The sequence below is a fragment of the Odocoileus virginianus genome, chromosome 23 (assembly GCF_023699985.2).
Source record: "Odocoileus virginianus isolate 20LAN1187 ecotype Illinois chromosome 23, Ovbor_1.2, whole genome shotgun sequence".
Classification (NCBI taxonomy): domain Eukaryota; kingdom Metazoa; phylum Chordata; class Mammalia; order Artiodactyla; family Cervidae; genus Odocoileus; species Odocoileus virginianus.
Window position 1 is genome coordinate 4944557 of NC_069696.1, and position 13227 is coordinate 4957783.

General features: G+C 43.6%; 1 protein-coding gene across 15 annotated transcripts in view; it reads left to right on the top strand.

Annotated features, from left to right (window-relative positions):
• Positions 1-13227, top strand: part of ERC1 (ELKS/RAB6-interacting/CAST family member 1) — a 265228-nt gene that overhangs the window by 214016 nt on the left and 37985 nt on the right. For 9 of the 15 annotated variants that reach the window (XM_070453239.1, XM_070453238.1, XM_070453242.1 and 6 more), the window contains one exon: positions 6883-6981. In XM_070453239.1, coding sequence (XP_070309340.1) covers positions 6883-6981 — 99 coding nt within the window. Of the gene's footprint in view, positions 1-6882; positions 6982-8614; positions 8681-13227 lie in introns of all 15 variants that reach the window. The other 6 variants (XM_070453247.1, XM_070453248.1, XM_070453249.1 and 3 more) reach the window with 1 other exon arrangement.

Here is a 13227-nt window from a genome sequence, read left to right on the forward strand (position 1 = left end):
AGAATCTGACAGATTCAGAGAATCTGAAATGCTTTTGTTCCCAACCTAAAGATACTGGATACGCTTTAACCCCCTCTCAGAGTCTGTGATGTGTGATTGAGCTTATTGGCAGAAGAGGAAATCCGCAGGTGTCAGAAGCAAAGACGGTGTGCACGAAAGCAGCAACAGCCCTAGGGTGCTGTGACCAGCTGTGACCAGTTCAGGTCGGGCTGGGTTTTAGTGTCTGCACGGCGAATGGAGATGGAACATGAGGATGACATGAACTGGGAGCTGAAACAGAACCTCTGCCAGGGCTGGGACATCAGAGGAGCGCTGTTCAGGGGGAAAGAAAGCAAGGCTAATTCAGCCAAACTTTTACTGCCAGTGAATGAGAAAAGCTTTCCTCTGCTGTGACCCTGGGAAGGATCCCCAGGTCCCCAGGAAGATGCCAGAATTTCCAGCAGATTTAGAGTACCACTGGGTGTGGGAAGTTCCTACCTGAAATACAGATACATTTTCACAATTACAGAATAACATTACACAGGGTAACTCAGCACGTGCTACTGTAGTGTTTGCTATAGTGTTTGTAATAGCAGTAGGGTGGGAATAACCCAGGTGACCGACAGTGGGTGCCGGTTGATTGTAATAGCAGTAGAATGGAGGTAACCTAGATGTTCAGCAGTGGGTGCTGGTTGAATCAGTTGTACATCTAACAGAATGGTGGGAGAGATGGAGCCATCTCTAGAGTACATTGGTAAATGAAAAAGCAAGATGCAGAATAGTGTATTTAATATTCTACTTCTAAGAATATTATTTATTTGGCCATCCTGTGTCTTACTTGCAGCTCCTGGGATATACTTCGCTTGTAGTTCCCTGATTAGGAGTGGGACCTAGGCCCCCTGTACTAGGAGCACAGAGTCTTAGCCACTGGACCAGCTGGGGAGTCCCCAGTATTCTACTTTTCATGTGAGAAAGGTGGGTGAATGCAGAAATGTTTGTGAGAGTGTATACTTGCTTATAGTACATAAAGATTTAAAGATGAATTTAAAATTTACCCCCCCCCCCAAAAAAAAAAAAATTTACCCCCAAAGTTTCCTATGAAAAGAGGAAATGAATAGAATGGAGAAGCAGGGTTGAAAGCAAGTCTTCTCTGAAGGGACATAGTTTTATATATATAGTTTTGACCCTAGAATCATATGGATGTTTTACATAAATAAAATCAGGAAGCGGGGAAAGCAATTCTTGAGTTTCGTAAACAGATGAATCTAGTTATTTGTTAAATTGTTGACATAGCCACATAGAGCCTAGGATTATTTCAGCTAACTGTATATATTACAGATCTTTCTCTGTACATTCTCAGTAAGATACATGCCAGTGAGAAGAAAAATAGTGCAAAGAAGTTTTAAAGCTCATCCTGAAGGTATATTGATAGTGGTTACATTGGTATTGGTATTTTCGAAGAATTATTCTGATGGATAAAGCCAATAAAAGCTAATCACATCATTATTGTGAGGAACCAAGGTTTTTCAGCTTAAGAGGAAAAGGGATATATGAAGTATAAAATCAAAGTGGTTAAGTAAAAACTTATTCTTTAAGGGTCAGATCTAGACTCAAATCTAAATTGAAAATACTACTGTTCATTCATAATCTTTTTCATCTTTACAAAAAAAAGTTTTCCCAGCTCTGAACTAAAACAGCCTGGAAGAAGCGATAATCCTGCAGCCCTGAGCATCCTAACCTGCTGGTGTCCCACTGACCAAGTGAGCTCTTCGGTAAAGTGGCTGATTCTAGATCTGGAGCAAAAAATGGACAGACAAGATGAGCTTAGCGCGTATTTGCCAGAATGCAGGAGTGATGTCACATCCAAGGAAGGACACAGAAAGTCTGCCACATAGAAAGTGCGCAGGATGGTTCTCCTTTCCCGTTGTGATCCTAACCAGGACCACGATTAAGCTACCAAACTCGTTTCTCTAAAAAGCAAAACAGGATCGTTCAGGGGACTTCCCTGCTGGTCCAGGGGCTAAGACTTCACCTCCCCAATACAGGGGGTGCAGCTTCTACCCCTGGTCAGGGAGTTGGGATCCCACATGCCCCATGGCCAAAAAGCCAGAAGGTAAACAACAGAAGCCATGCTATAACAAATTCACTAAAGGCTTTAAAAATGGTCCACATCAAAAAGAAAAAAGATCTTAAAATCAGTGAGAAATGCATTTTTCTATTCTAGACCTTGCCCTCTAGTTGAGAAAATAAAATAGGATGTGAAGGCAGCCTGACAGTGACAGCTGTTAGGCTGAATTCAGCACAGTTCTCTCTTCTGATCCAGCTCTTGTCCTCTGCCTCCCACACTCTTCCAAGAGAGCCCCCAGAGCTGTCCAACCAGTGGAAGAGGAACTTTCCCAGCTGTAAAGATAAATGAACAACTCAAGAATAATTCACAGGGCTTCCCTGGTGGCTTAGTGGTAAAGAATCCGCCTGCCAGTGCAGGAGACACTGGTTTGATTCTTGGTCCAGGAGGATCTCACTTGCCATGGAGCAACTAAACCCATGCACCACTAGTACTGAGCTTGTGCTCTGGAGCCCAGGAGTTGCAGCTACCAAGCCCACACACTCTTGAGCCTGGCTCCACAAGAAGAGAGGCCCCTGCAATGAAAAGCCAACACAGTGCAACTAGAGAAAAGCCCTCACAGCAGTGGAGACCCAGCACAGCCAAAAATAAATTTAAAAATTTAAAAAGAATAATAACTAATTTATACTTTTTAATATAATGAAGTTTAAAATAAAGCTCAAAGGTAATTTGTTGAAATTTTGTAAAATTTATAGCCAGTGCTGAGTCTGACCCACCTGAAAATAATGCAGATTATGCTTTTTTCATTTTATATATCAAGTACCAATATAACAAAGTTTAACTGAAATTCATTATAACATTAATAAAATGATTTCCAAGGTTCAACAAATGTAGGCAGAAATCATTTTATTGCTTTCTTCAAGATAATTATAACTGGAAATAACCCTAATTAGTAAGGTAAAGTTTTATTTATATGTTTTCTAAAATATCTCAGAATATTTCCAAGTATTATTCTTTCTAAGGCTCATTTAGGTAGGTTAATAGCATTCTCACAAGCCAAAAAGCAAAGATTAGTGAACAATCAGATAAATGATCAGAATTCAAACATTTTTTAGTACCTGGGTTTGGATCACCAACACACACTGTTTCTGAGCCTAACATACTTTTCTGTGAAGTGTTGTTTCTGAACTGCTGTGTCTGAGCCCTGACATCTCGGTCTCAGAAGAAAAGGTTAGCCGTCTAAAGGAGGAGCTCCTTTTCCTCCGGGAGGGTGGTGGTGGTTTAGTCGCTCAGTCATGTCCGACTTGTGACTGCACGGGCTGTAGCCCTGCCAGGCTCCTCTGTCCATGGGATTCTCCAGGCAAGAGTACTGGAGTGTGTTGCCATTTCCTTCTCCAGGGAATCTTTCCAACCCAGGGATCGAACCCGGGCCTCCCTCACTGCAGGCAGGTTTTTTACTGACTGAGCTACCAGGGAATTCCCTGGAAGAGTATGTGTAACTATATATACAGAGGTGCACGTTTATGGCTTACAAAGTTTATTTCAGCAAGTTTCTTCCCATCTTTTCTTTTTTTATTCCCTCTCTTTACTCCTTCAAACAATCTTGCTCTTCATGTCAGGGACCAAGGGAGTCCAGCTGTCTGCACAGGCACGTGGCATGGTTCAGGAGGGAAGGTACTTGGCTATAAAGCACCTTTCATGCTTGCTGGCTTATCTTAAGAAGAGCGGTACAAGAGCTTCTTGAGAACAGTGTTGTTTATAGGGTCTGTGTAACATCTACTACTCTGTGAGCTGTCGGGTGCTTAGCATTCAGCCTCTGTCTGAGCAGGGAACAGACTTCACACCAAATTAATGAACCTCAGGCCTGGGAACCCTGGCTCAGCTTGGATACACTTCGGGTCTTTTAGAGATGGAAACGTTCTTGTATCTACCTCTTCATTCGCTTACATGAAATAAGTAACCTTTGGTCTTATCTATCGCCTATGATCAGTTCTTCTTGGAGGCTTTCAGTCTCATGCCTCAGAGATACTTGAGATACATCCTGCCCTGAAAGGGGATTTGCATGTGCTTTATCAGTTCTTCTCTAAGTTTCTAAACTCGCACTGGGTATCAGGCCTTCAAGATTGTGTGTCACGTTCTAAAATAATATCTGTTCAAGTGTGCTGCTGCCGCACGTTCCTATTAAAGTTGCCGTGGAGGTGTTTCTGGTGTGCCCCTGCCCTTTGCTGTTCCCTCCCTCAGTACAGAAGGCTCTCCCTCGGTCACGCAGCACCACGTGGCATGAGAAATGTTCCCCTGCGTGTTTTCAAGGTCACTCTAAGTCATCTCAGAAAAGAAAGTTGATATCACAGACAATTTTTTGATAAGAATTTTCTCTGCTATCATTATATCCTAGAGGGAGGAATTGGCTACAAATGTGTGTGTATTGTTATTCAGTAAAAATCTGGAGAGTCCAAGTGCCCAACAGTATGGGGCTCATTAAGCATCCATTCAACTGAACACCGTGCAGCCGGTTAAAATTAGAGTTAGTTGTTGTTCAGTCGCTCAGTCGTGTCTGACTCTCTGTGGGCCTCATGGACCGCAGCTTGCCATGCTTTCCTGTCCTTCACTATCTCCTGGAGTTTGTTCAAATTCATGTCCTTTGAGTTGTTGATGCCATCCAGCCATCTCATTCTCTGCTGTCCCCTTCTCCTCCTGCCCTCAGTCTTTCCCAGCGTCAGGGTCTTTTCCGGTGCGCTGGCTCTTCACATCAGATGGGCAAAGTATTGGAGCTTCAGCATCCTTCCAGTGAATTCACAGTCCTTCCAGAGAATATTCAGTGTTTATTTCCTTTAGGATTGACTGGTTTGATCTCCTTACAGTCCAAGGGACTCTCAAGAGTAGATTTTTAGAATAATATTCAATGACATGGAATGTTCATAATAATGGGGATAGCTAAAATTAGTTGGTATTGATTTTGTGCCAGGTGCCTTTGTAAGAGCTTATATTAGTAACTCAGTTGGTTAAGCCTCACAACAGTCTTATGGGGAGAAGGTATTGCTGTGCACATTTTAAAGGAGAGGAAACTGAGGCTCAGAGAACGTGAGCAGCTTACCCCAGCTGAGCTGTCTGGTTAAAAGCAGAAATAGAATCCAGGCCTGGGCAGTTTGGCTCCAAAGCCCCTGCTTAGGCATCATTATGTGAAAAAAATACCAAAGAGAAATCTCTGCAAGCTTTTTTATGGAACTAGACAAAATGTCTTACATTTACCGAGAAAGTAAAATGTTTTAAAGATACCCAATCAGATTTTGACAAAGTAGAATTGGTGAAGAAGGCCATGTCCTATCAGAGGTCAAAATATACTGCACGATAATCACAATTTTAAAATACTGCATTATAACAAAAGCAAAGAATAAATCAGAGCATGCTACTATTTTTGTTCATAGGAAAGAGACTGAACAGATTCATGTAGATACTAACAATGATTATCACTGGTTAGAGGGGCTTAAGGGTAATTTTTTTTCTCTGTATGTTTTAAATTATCTACAATGAACATTTTTGAATCATATAACATTAGCAAAAGTATTTTTAATGCTTTCAGAACATCAGATTTTTAACAATATTGCTGTTTGATCATGTGCACAGGGTTCTGTGGATTTTCTAAATTGCTTGCTCTGCAAAGTAGATTCTCTAAAATGTTTTATAGATGTGTGTGTGTGTGTGTGTGTGTGTGTGTGTGTGTGTGTGTGTGTGTACCCACATACATTCACTTAGGGCTTAAGTTAACCAACCACACAGAATCCAATCTGCTCCTCCATTCTGGTGAACTTGGAGGAGAGGCCATGAGAGAATAATCCTCTTCCAGTCTTAGGACTGAAGCAAAGGATTTCAGAATCTTCAACTCATTTCCAAAGTCTAAATTGTTTATTGATGATATAAAGAAAATGGTGATGTCATTGAGTTTTAATATGTCGCTTCTGTCCGATCACCTTACTGAACTCTATCATAAGTTGTAATCATTTTTCAGATGATTCTCTGGATTTTTCTCGGTATATAATCGTTTCATTTACAGATAAGGATAACTTTTCCTCCGGTATTTATGGTCTGTGTGTTAAATAACATCTCCCCCAAATGGAATAGTTGTTAAAAAGGATGAGTAACTCTCACAGTAACCTGGCAAGATGGGTCCTGCCCAGCACGAAGTGAAAAAATAGGGTCACAGCGTTCTCTCCCAAGTGTGGTGTCATCCACTCTTTATTTTAAAAAAATAAAAACAGACACTGCATAAAGTGCTTAATTTAAGGAAATTACTCTTCCGTCCAGAATTCCCGTGCCAGTTCAGGCACCTGTCGTAGCCTGCTTGGGCTGCTGTAACAGAATACCACAGACTGAGTCACTTCAACAGCAGAAATTTGTTTTCTTACCCATCTGGAGGCTGGGAAATCCAAGGTCAAGGTGCCAGCTGACCCAGTTCCCATGAGAGCCCTCCTCCTGGCTCTCAGAAGCCCCCTCCCCACTGTGTCCTTCCTCCTTCATAGAAGGCCACAGTCCCATCAGATCAGGGCCCCACCCTGATGACCTCACTTCACCCTAATCACCTCCCGAAGACTACCTCCATACGCGTGGAGGCGTGTGAGGCTTACGACCTCAGCATGGGTTTTGAGGGGGCACAGATCAGTGTGTGGCAGTGCCTGAGCTTCCCCCCCTCACCACCCAGTATCCTCAGAAATCCTATGTTTAACTCATTTCAGACAGGATTCGTTAGACCCTTTCTCGATACATTTTTAAGGTGCTTGTCACTGTACAGTGTGTCCTAGAGATTCTGCCTGAGCTTGACCTTGTGAATCATTTCCTCCTAGACACAAAATCGAATGAAGTTAATGGCCGACAATTACGAGGATGACCACTTCAGATCCTCCCATTCCGGTCAAACCAATCACAAACCCTCCCCAGACCAGGTAAGGCTGCTTTCAGTTGTCTTCTAAAAAACCAGCGTGCTTTTGTTTTGATGTATTTTGTAGTAGCGTGTTATAGACTCTGGGGTACAAGTTAGACAAATAAAAATAAACAGTTTCTGAAAACTTTTTTTTCTAAATACGGAGTCCATTTCTGTATAGGTAGATGGTGCCTGATGCTGAGTATTTTCAGAGGAGTTACCCAACAGGTTTGAAAGGAACACTAAAGAATCCTTAAATTGAGATGAGAAAAAAAATTAATATTCTCAGAGAAACTCACTAATTTGTATGTGTGCTTCAGTAGAAAAAGAAAACTTTCCATGTAAGCTCAGTGAGGCACACACAACTCACTGTAGCAGTAATCAATATGTAACTGCAGACCTGAAAATCTCTGCTCATCACCTGTTAAACAGGAAGGTTGAAACTTAGTTTCTTCGTTCCTGGCTCCTTGGTGGACCTCTCCATCTATGTCCTTCTTAAACGGTTGCCTTCAGCTCCTCATGAGTGCAAAGGAGGCACTGAGTCAGCCTGAAGGGAGCCATATCCAGCGTCAGTTCTTCTGGAAGAAGGGAACTCTCCCAAGATCTTGAGTATGATGGATGGGAGAGAGTAGTGAACAGATTACCTCATATCCCATTGCCAAAAATCAGATTTCAACATCTCCATCACACTCAATCGTAACATATACAGCTGAGGGAGAAAAATAATAGTTAAGTAATTACATCCATATGATCGAAGAGTCCAGAGGAACTCCCCCACTAAGCCCCTCCTCTAGATGATAGCATAGCTCCGACTTAGGAGACAAAGAAGAAACATTGCACATGAAAGCACAATAATATCGAAAATGCGGTTTTTTCCCTAAGGTTTAGAAGGTTATAATCATTGTGTGATGACATTCACTAAGCCCGTAGAGGCGGCTTACACTTTAGAGGGAAAAAGTGCAATCTTTAATGTAGGCAAAGCAGAGAACTGCCTGCCCAATGGCAGCAATCTGTCCTTGCCAAGAAGCCATTTGCTTTTCTCTGACTGTTTCTTGATACCTGGAACTAAGTTTATGCCAATTTATGTAGGATGAGGATTTTAGGGGGCTCCCCCGGTGGCTCAGTGGTAAAGAACCCGCCTGCAATGCAGGAGATTCGGGTTTGATCCCTGGCTTAGGAAGATCCCCTGGAGGAGGGCATGGCAACCCACTCCAGTATTCTTGCCTGGGAAACCCCATGGACAGAGGAGCCTGGCGGGCTAGAGTCCACGGGGTCGCACAGAGTCTGACGCTCCTGAGCAACTGAGCACACACGTAGGGTGAGGATCACAGCCTTCCTTTGAAACAGGTTTTGCCAGTAAATACCAGGATTGGATGCCTGGGAGGAGCGGGAGGCAAACACGAATGGGGAAGGGTTGAGGAAGAATAAAGAAAAGCCTCCAGCTTGGTCGTTTTGCCCAATAGACAAGAGCGTGTCAAGGAAGTGGGGAGGTTGGAAGTGCAGGGACAAAGTGAGGACAAGTCAGCGCTTGGTGCGGGGGGTCGGGAGCCGAGAGGCCGTTCTCTGCGGCTGCATCGCGCGTGTGTCTCTGTCTTGAGTACTAACCAGCTCTTTTTCGTCCCCACGCTGCTCTGGGCCCTGCGTCCTCCCCGTAGGATGAGGAGGAGGGCATCTGGGCGTAGACCCCACGTGCTCTTAGTGCAGCCATTTTGTTCAGAACGGTGAGAACGGCTTTCCTGAACTCTGTTACAGAAATGTGTTCTGTTTGCCTTCACTTTTTTTTTTCCCCTTCCACACAATCATTTCACGTCCTGTTCCTCTGTGATTCACTGAATCCTTGGTTTGCTCTCTGCTTTCTCATCTCACCTGGTTCCCGTGTGTATTGCTCGCTTGTGACATAGCAGGGTTTGGGTTCTGTGGCTTTTTTTCTTTGTCCGCCTTGTATGTTAATAGTCACTTTTGTCATTTCTTTTTGTACATTTTGGAAGAACTTCCAGGGCATGTAGCTAAATTTCCCCTGTTGTTATTTTGTTTATAAACTACCCACTCTGGCATGATTTTACAGTGTCCTGGTAAGGTTTATAGTGACTCACATCAAATAGAAGAAATCAATCAGATACTCTGCCAGTAGATTTGGGATGTACTTTTTATGATAATTAATACTATATAGTCTTAAAAAAAAAAAACAAACCTGCACTATGGACTAAAAGCTGTAGTTTCTGTGTGTAGAAGAATGCTCTGGATTCTCAGAGTCAGTGCTTCTTCCACAGTGCCCACCCGGGACAGTCCCCTGGGGCTTGGACATTGCTTCCAAACTGTCTTAAGCAGAAAGAGAAGTGAAGAAGCGATACAAGACTTTTTGAATAAAGAGTCAGTCTCCAGAGTTCCTCTCCCCTCCTCTGTGGATTGCTGCCGTGTCAAACAGTTGCCAGGACACTGTCTAGATTCTGCTCTACCGGCCAATTGGCTAGAAAATGCGGTCCAGCTGTGTCAGCCTCTCTCTTTGATCTGATGCCCTGGAGGTTTGACTGAGGAAATCCTTTGCTTAGAAAAAATAATAATGATGATGAATAAGTTCACACATCCTGATGGCCTCGCACCCCCTGGATTCACTGCCCGTGCTTATTGGCCATCTCGCTCTGCTGAGGTCAGTTCTCCCTGAGAAGTCTGTGTCTCGATGTTACCCACCCCCTCCTTTAAAATCACACGGGTGGTGTAGAGCTCTTGTGGCAGACACAGCCGAGGAGAACGATGAGGTAAGTCATGGCAAGGAGCGTGCGTTGTGAAGATGGGAAACCTTCCACGTGGCTTCACCCTGAGGCTGTGGAAGAAGCTGAAACACGCGCTGCCAGGCAGGAAGCTCTTGGGGCTGGAATGCTGCATGCCAGAGCTGAGGCTGAGCGAGTCAGCGCGCTTTCTCTTGGTCTACACTGCACCCCGAGAGGGGCGGGATTGTCACCGTGGCGCCTCGGGGGCCGTGCCGAAGTCGGGCAGAGATCACCAGGCCCCTCACCTAGAGCAAAGCCGCCTTGCCTGTCCTGGGAGAACACGGGCTTCCATGCCACCCGAGCAGGGCGCCACTCCCCACATGCAGGAAGGGGGCTGGGTTTGGATTCCTGACCCTTTTTCCAGCCATAGAAGAAGACCTGATGGTGTCAGAGGAAATAGGGCCCACAGGTCCTGAGCCTCCATCCTCCCTGTCTCCTCCCACGGAAGAATCTAACTCCTAGCAAGTGGGGCTTTCCAGGTGGCATTAGTGGTAAAGAACCCGCCTGCCAGTGCAGGAGACTTAAGAGGCGTGGGTTTGATCCCTGGGTCAGGAAGATCCCCTGGAGGAAGGCATCCCCTCGAGGAGGAATCCACTCCAGTATTCCTACCTGGAGAATCCCCATGGACAAAGGAGTTTGGTGGGCTACAGTCCATGGGCTTGCAAAGAGTCGGACACAACTGAGCATGCATGTAAATATACAGTGGAGTATTACTAACCGTACACACCATGCTTTGTATCCCCAGGACATGTTTATCATCTTAAACTGGAAGTTTACACTTTTTGACCCCCTTTTGACTGTTTCACCCACCCCCAAACCCTACCACAGGCAACCACCAAATCTGTTCCCTATATCTTTGAGTTTGCCTTTTTTTTCAGATTCCATATGTAAGTGCGATTATGCAGTGCTTGTCTTTCTCTGAGTCATTTCACTAAGCATAATGGCCTCAAGGTCCATTTGTGTGGTTACAAATGGCAGGATTTTCTTCTTTTTTATGGCTGAGTGTATTAGTGTGTGTGTGTACAGTTGGCCCTTGAACAGCACAGGTTTAAACTGCACAGGTCCACCTATGCATGGAATTTTTACAATTGTAAGTACTACAGTACTGCATCGTCACCATTGGCTGAATCTACAGGTACAGAATGAGGGACACACAGGCTCCGCAGGTACAAAAGGCCGACTCTTGGGTTAAACATGGCTTTTTGACCATGCAGATGGTCAGTGCCCCTAACCCCTGCATTGTTAAAGGGTCAGTTGCATGTATACCACATTTTCACACATTTACAGACCCCACCACGTTTGGGGTCTTAAAAGGCCCCAGTGCAGTCTCATACAAATTTTAGAATTCTCTACTCTGTTTCTGTGAAAAATACCACTGGAATTTTGGTAGGGACTGCATTGAATCTGTAAATTGCTTTGGGTAGTAGGAACATGTTAACAATATTAGTTCACTAAATCCATGAGAGCAGACTATCTTTCCATTTCCCTCTCTGCTTTATTGAGAGTTTGTTTTGTTTTGTTTTGTTTCGGTTTTTAGTAAGGGGATGTTATTCTGTCAAATGTTTCTTCTGCACTATTGAGATGATTATATAGCTTTTTTCCTTCATTTTGTTCACGTGGTGTTTCACACAGACTGATTTCAACCATCAATACAGGTGTTAAACCATCCTTGCATCCCTAGAATAAACCCCACTTGATCGTGGCAAATGGTCCTTTTAATGTGTTGTTGAATTTAGTTTGCTAACATTTTGTTGAGAACTTTTCCATCTGTGTTCAGCAGAGATATTGGCATGTCATTTTCTTTTCTTACAACATCTTTTTCTGGTTTAGGTATCAGGTGATGCCAGATTATAAAATGAATGTTGAACAGTTCTCTGGTCTTGTATTTTTTGGGAAAAGTTTTCAAAAGATTGGTGTGAATTTTTCTTTAAATGTTTCATAGAATTCACTAGTGAAACAAGCTAGTCCTCAGCTTTTATTTCTTGAGAGGTTTTTAATTACTGATTCATTTCCCTTACTTGTCATTGGTCTGTTCACATTTTCTGTTTCTTCGTGATACAGATGTGGTAGCTTGTATGTTTCTAGGAGTTAGTTTGTTTCTAGGTTGTCCAGTTTGTTGAAATATAATTGTTCATAGTAGCCTCATAATTCTTTGTATTTAGTATCAGTTATAACGTCGCTTTTCTCATTTCTTTTTTTAAAAAATATTTATTTATGTATTTAGCTTAGCCAGGTCTTAAGTGCAACATTCAAGCTCCTCCATCTTCACTGTGGCATGCAGGATCTTTAGTAGCAGCATGTGACCTCGTCTTTGCAGCATTTAGGATCTAGTTCCCTGACCCAGGGATCCAACCCAGGCCCCTTGCATTGGGAGCGCAGTCTGAACCACTGGACCAACGGGGAAGTCCCTCTTTTTTCATTTCTGATTTTATTTATCCTGCCTTTTGTAGTTTCTCTGTTATATCCCACCTGTGAAACTGACAAAACATGTTTTCTTTTGTGTCCCTTATATGGCAGGTATATTATTTTATGGCTGTTTAGTTTGGTGTTAAATAACATGCTTTGCCTCTCAAACTAATTTGAGCTCAGTAGCTGTGGAATTTCCCTCAAGTCACTTCACCTCTCCTCCAAGCGTCAGGTTCCCATCTGCTAAGTGGCAGCGATGAAACCTACAGCGAAGGTCCTGGTGGGGTTACAAGTACAAACGTGCTCAGTGCACTTAGCCCTTGGCCCGGCACCCGGGAAGTCCTCAGTCAAGGGCTGTGTGATGTTGGTAGTGATAGTGCTTAAAACCCTCTAGGATTCACAGGATCCTCTGATGCTACTGTTTCCTTCATAGATTTCTCCTAATACAGTAGCATTCCTCTCATTGCACAAGTCACACACAGTCCTAGTAATTCATTTTTCCTGCAGCAAGAGAAACATCTTCTTTTTGGAATCTCTGAATTGTTAGTGACGTCACCCGTCCTGCCTAAGCTGCAGTGCCAGACCCTTCCTCCACCAGGTGTCCCTGCGGGAGGTCAGCCGCAGACCTTAAGTATGACCCCATCGCCTTCTAAGAAGCAGCCACGGTGGCAGGCGCCTTTTCCTGCTAAAGTATTCTCACCTGAGGATGGTTTACAGGCTGCCTCGACACAGAGGCTCTGAGTAATTCTTGAGAGACTTGGTGATCATGTGATTTCAGTGAGGCAGGGGCCTTTCGGGCCACGTGATCAAGTTGTAACTACTCTGGGGAGAGACCTTTCAGTGTAATTTTAAGACATACTATACAGTGTTCCACAGGATCCCCCCTACATTTTTATAGTTTCTGCTGAATGATTTAAGGTGACGTTGTCCTGAGACTTACTTGATTTATTTCTTAAACTGAAAATTGCAGTGTTTTAAACACCTCTGGAACATGGCTCCTTAACAATTAGGAGCATTTGACTAATGAGGACATGCCCTCTTCTTCCTGTTTGTGGCCTTATTTGTAACTCAGACATTCTCCCTGGATAATAAAA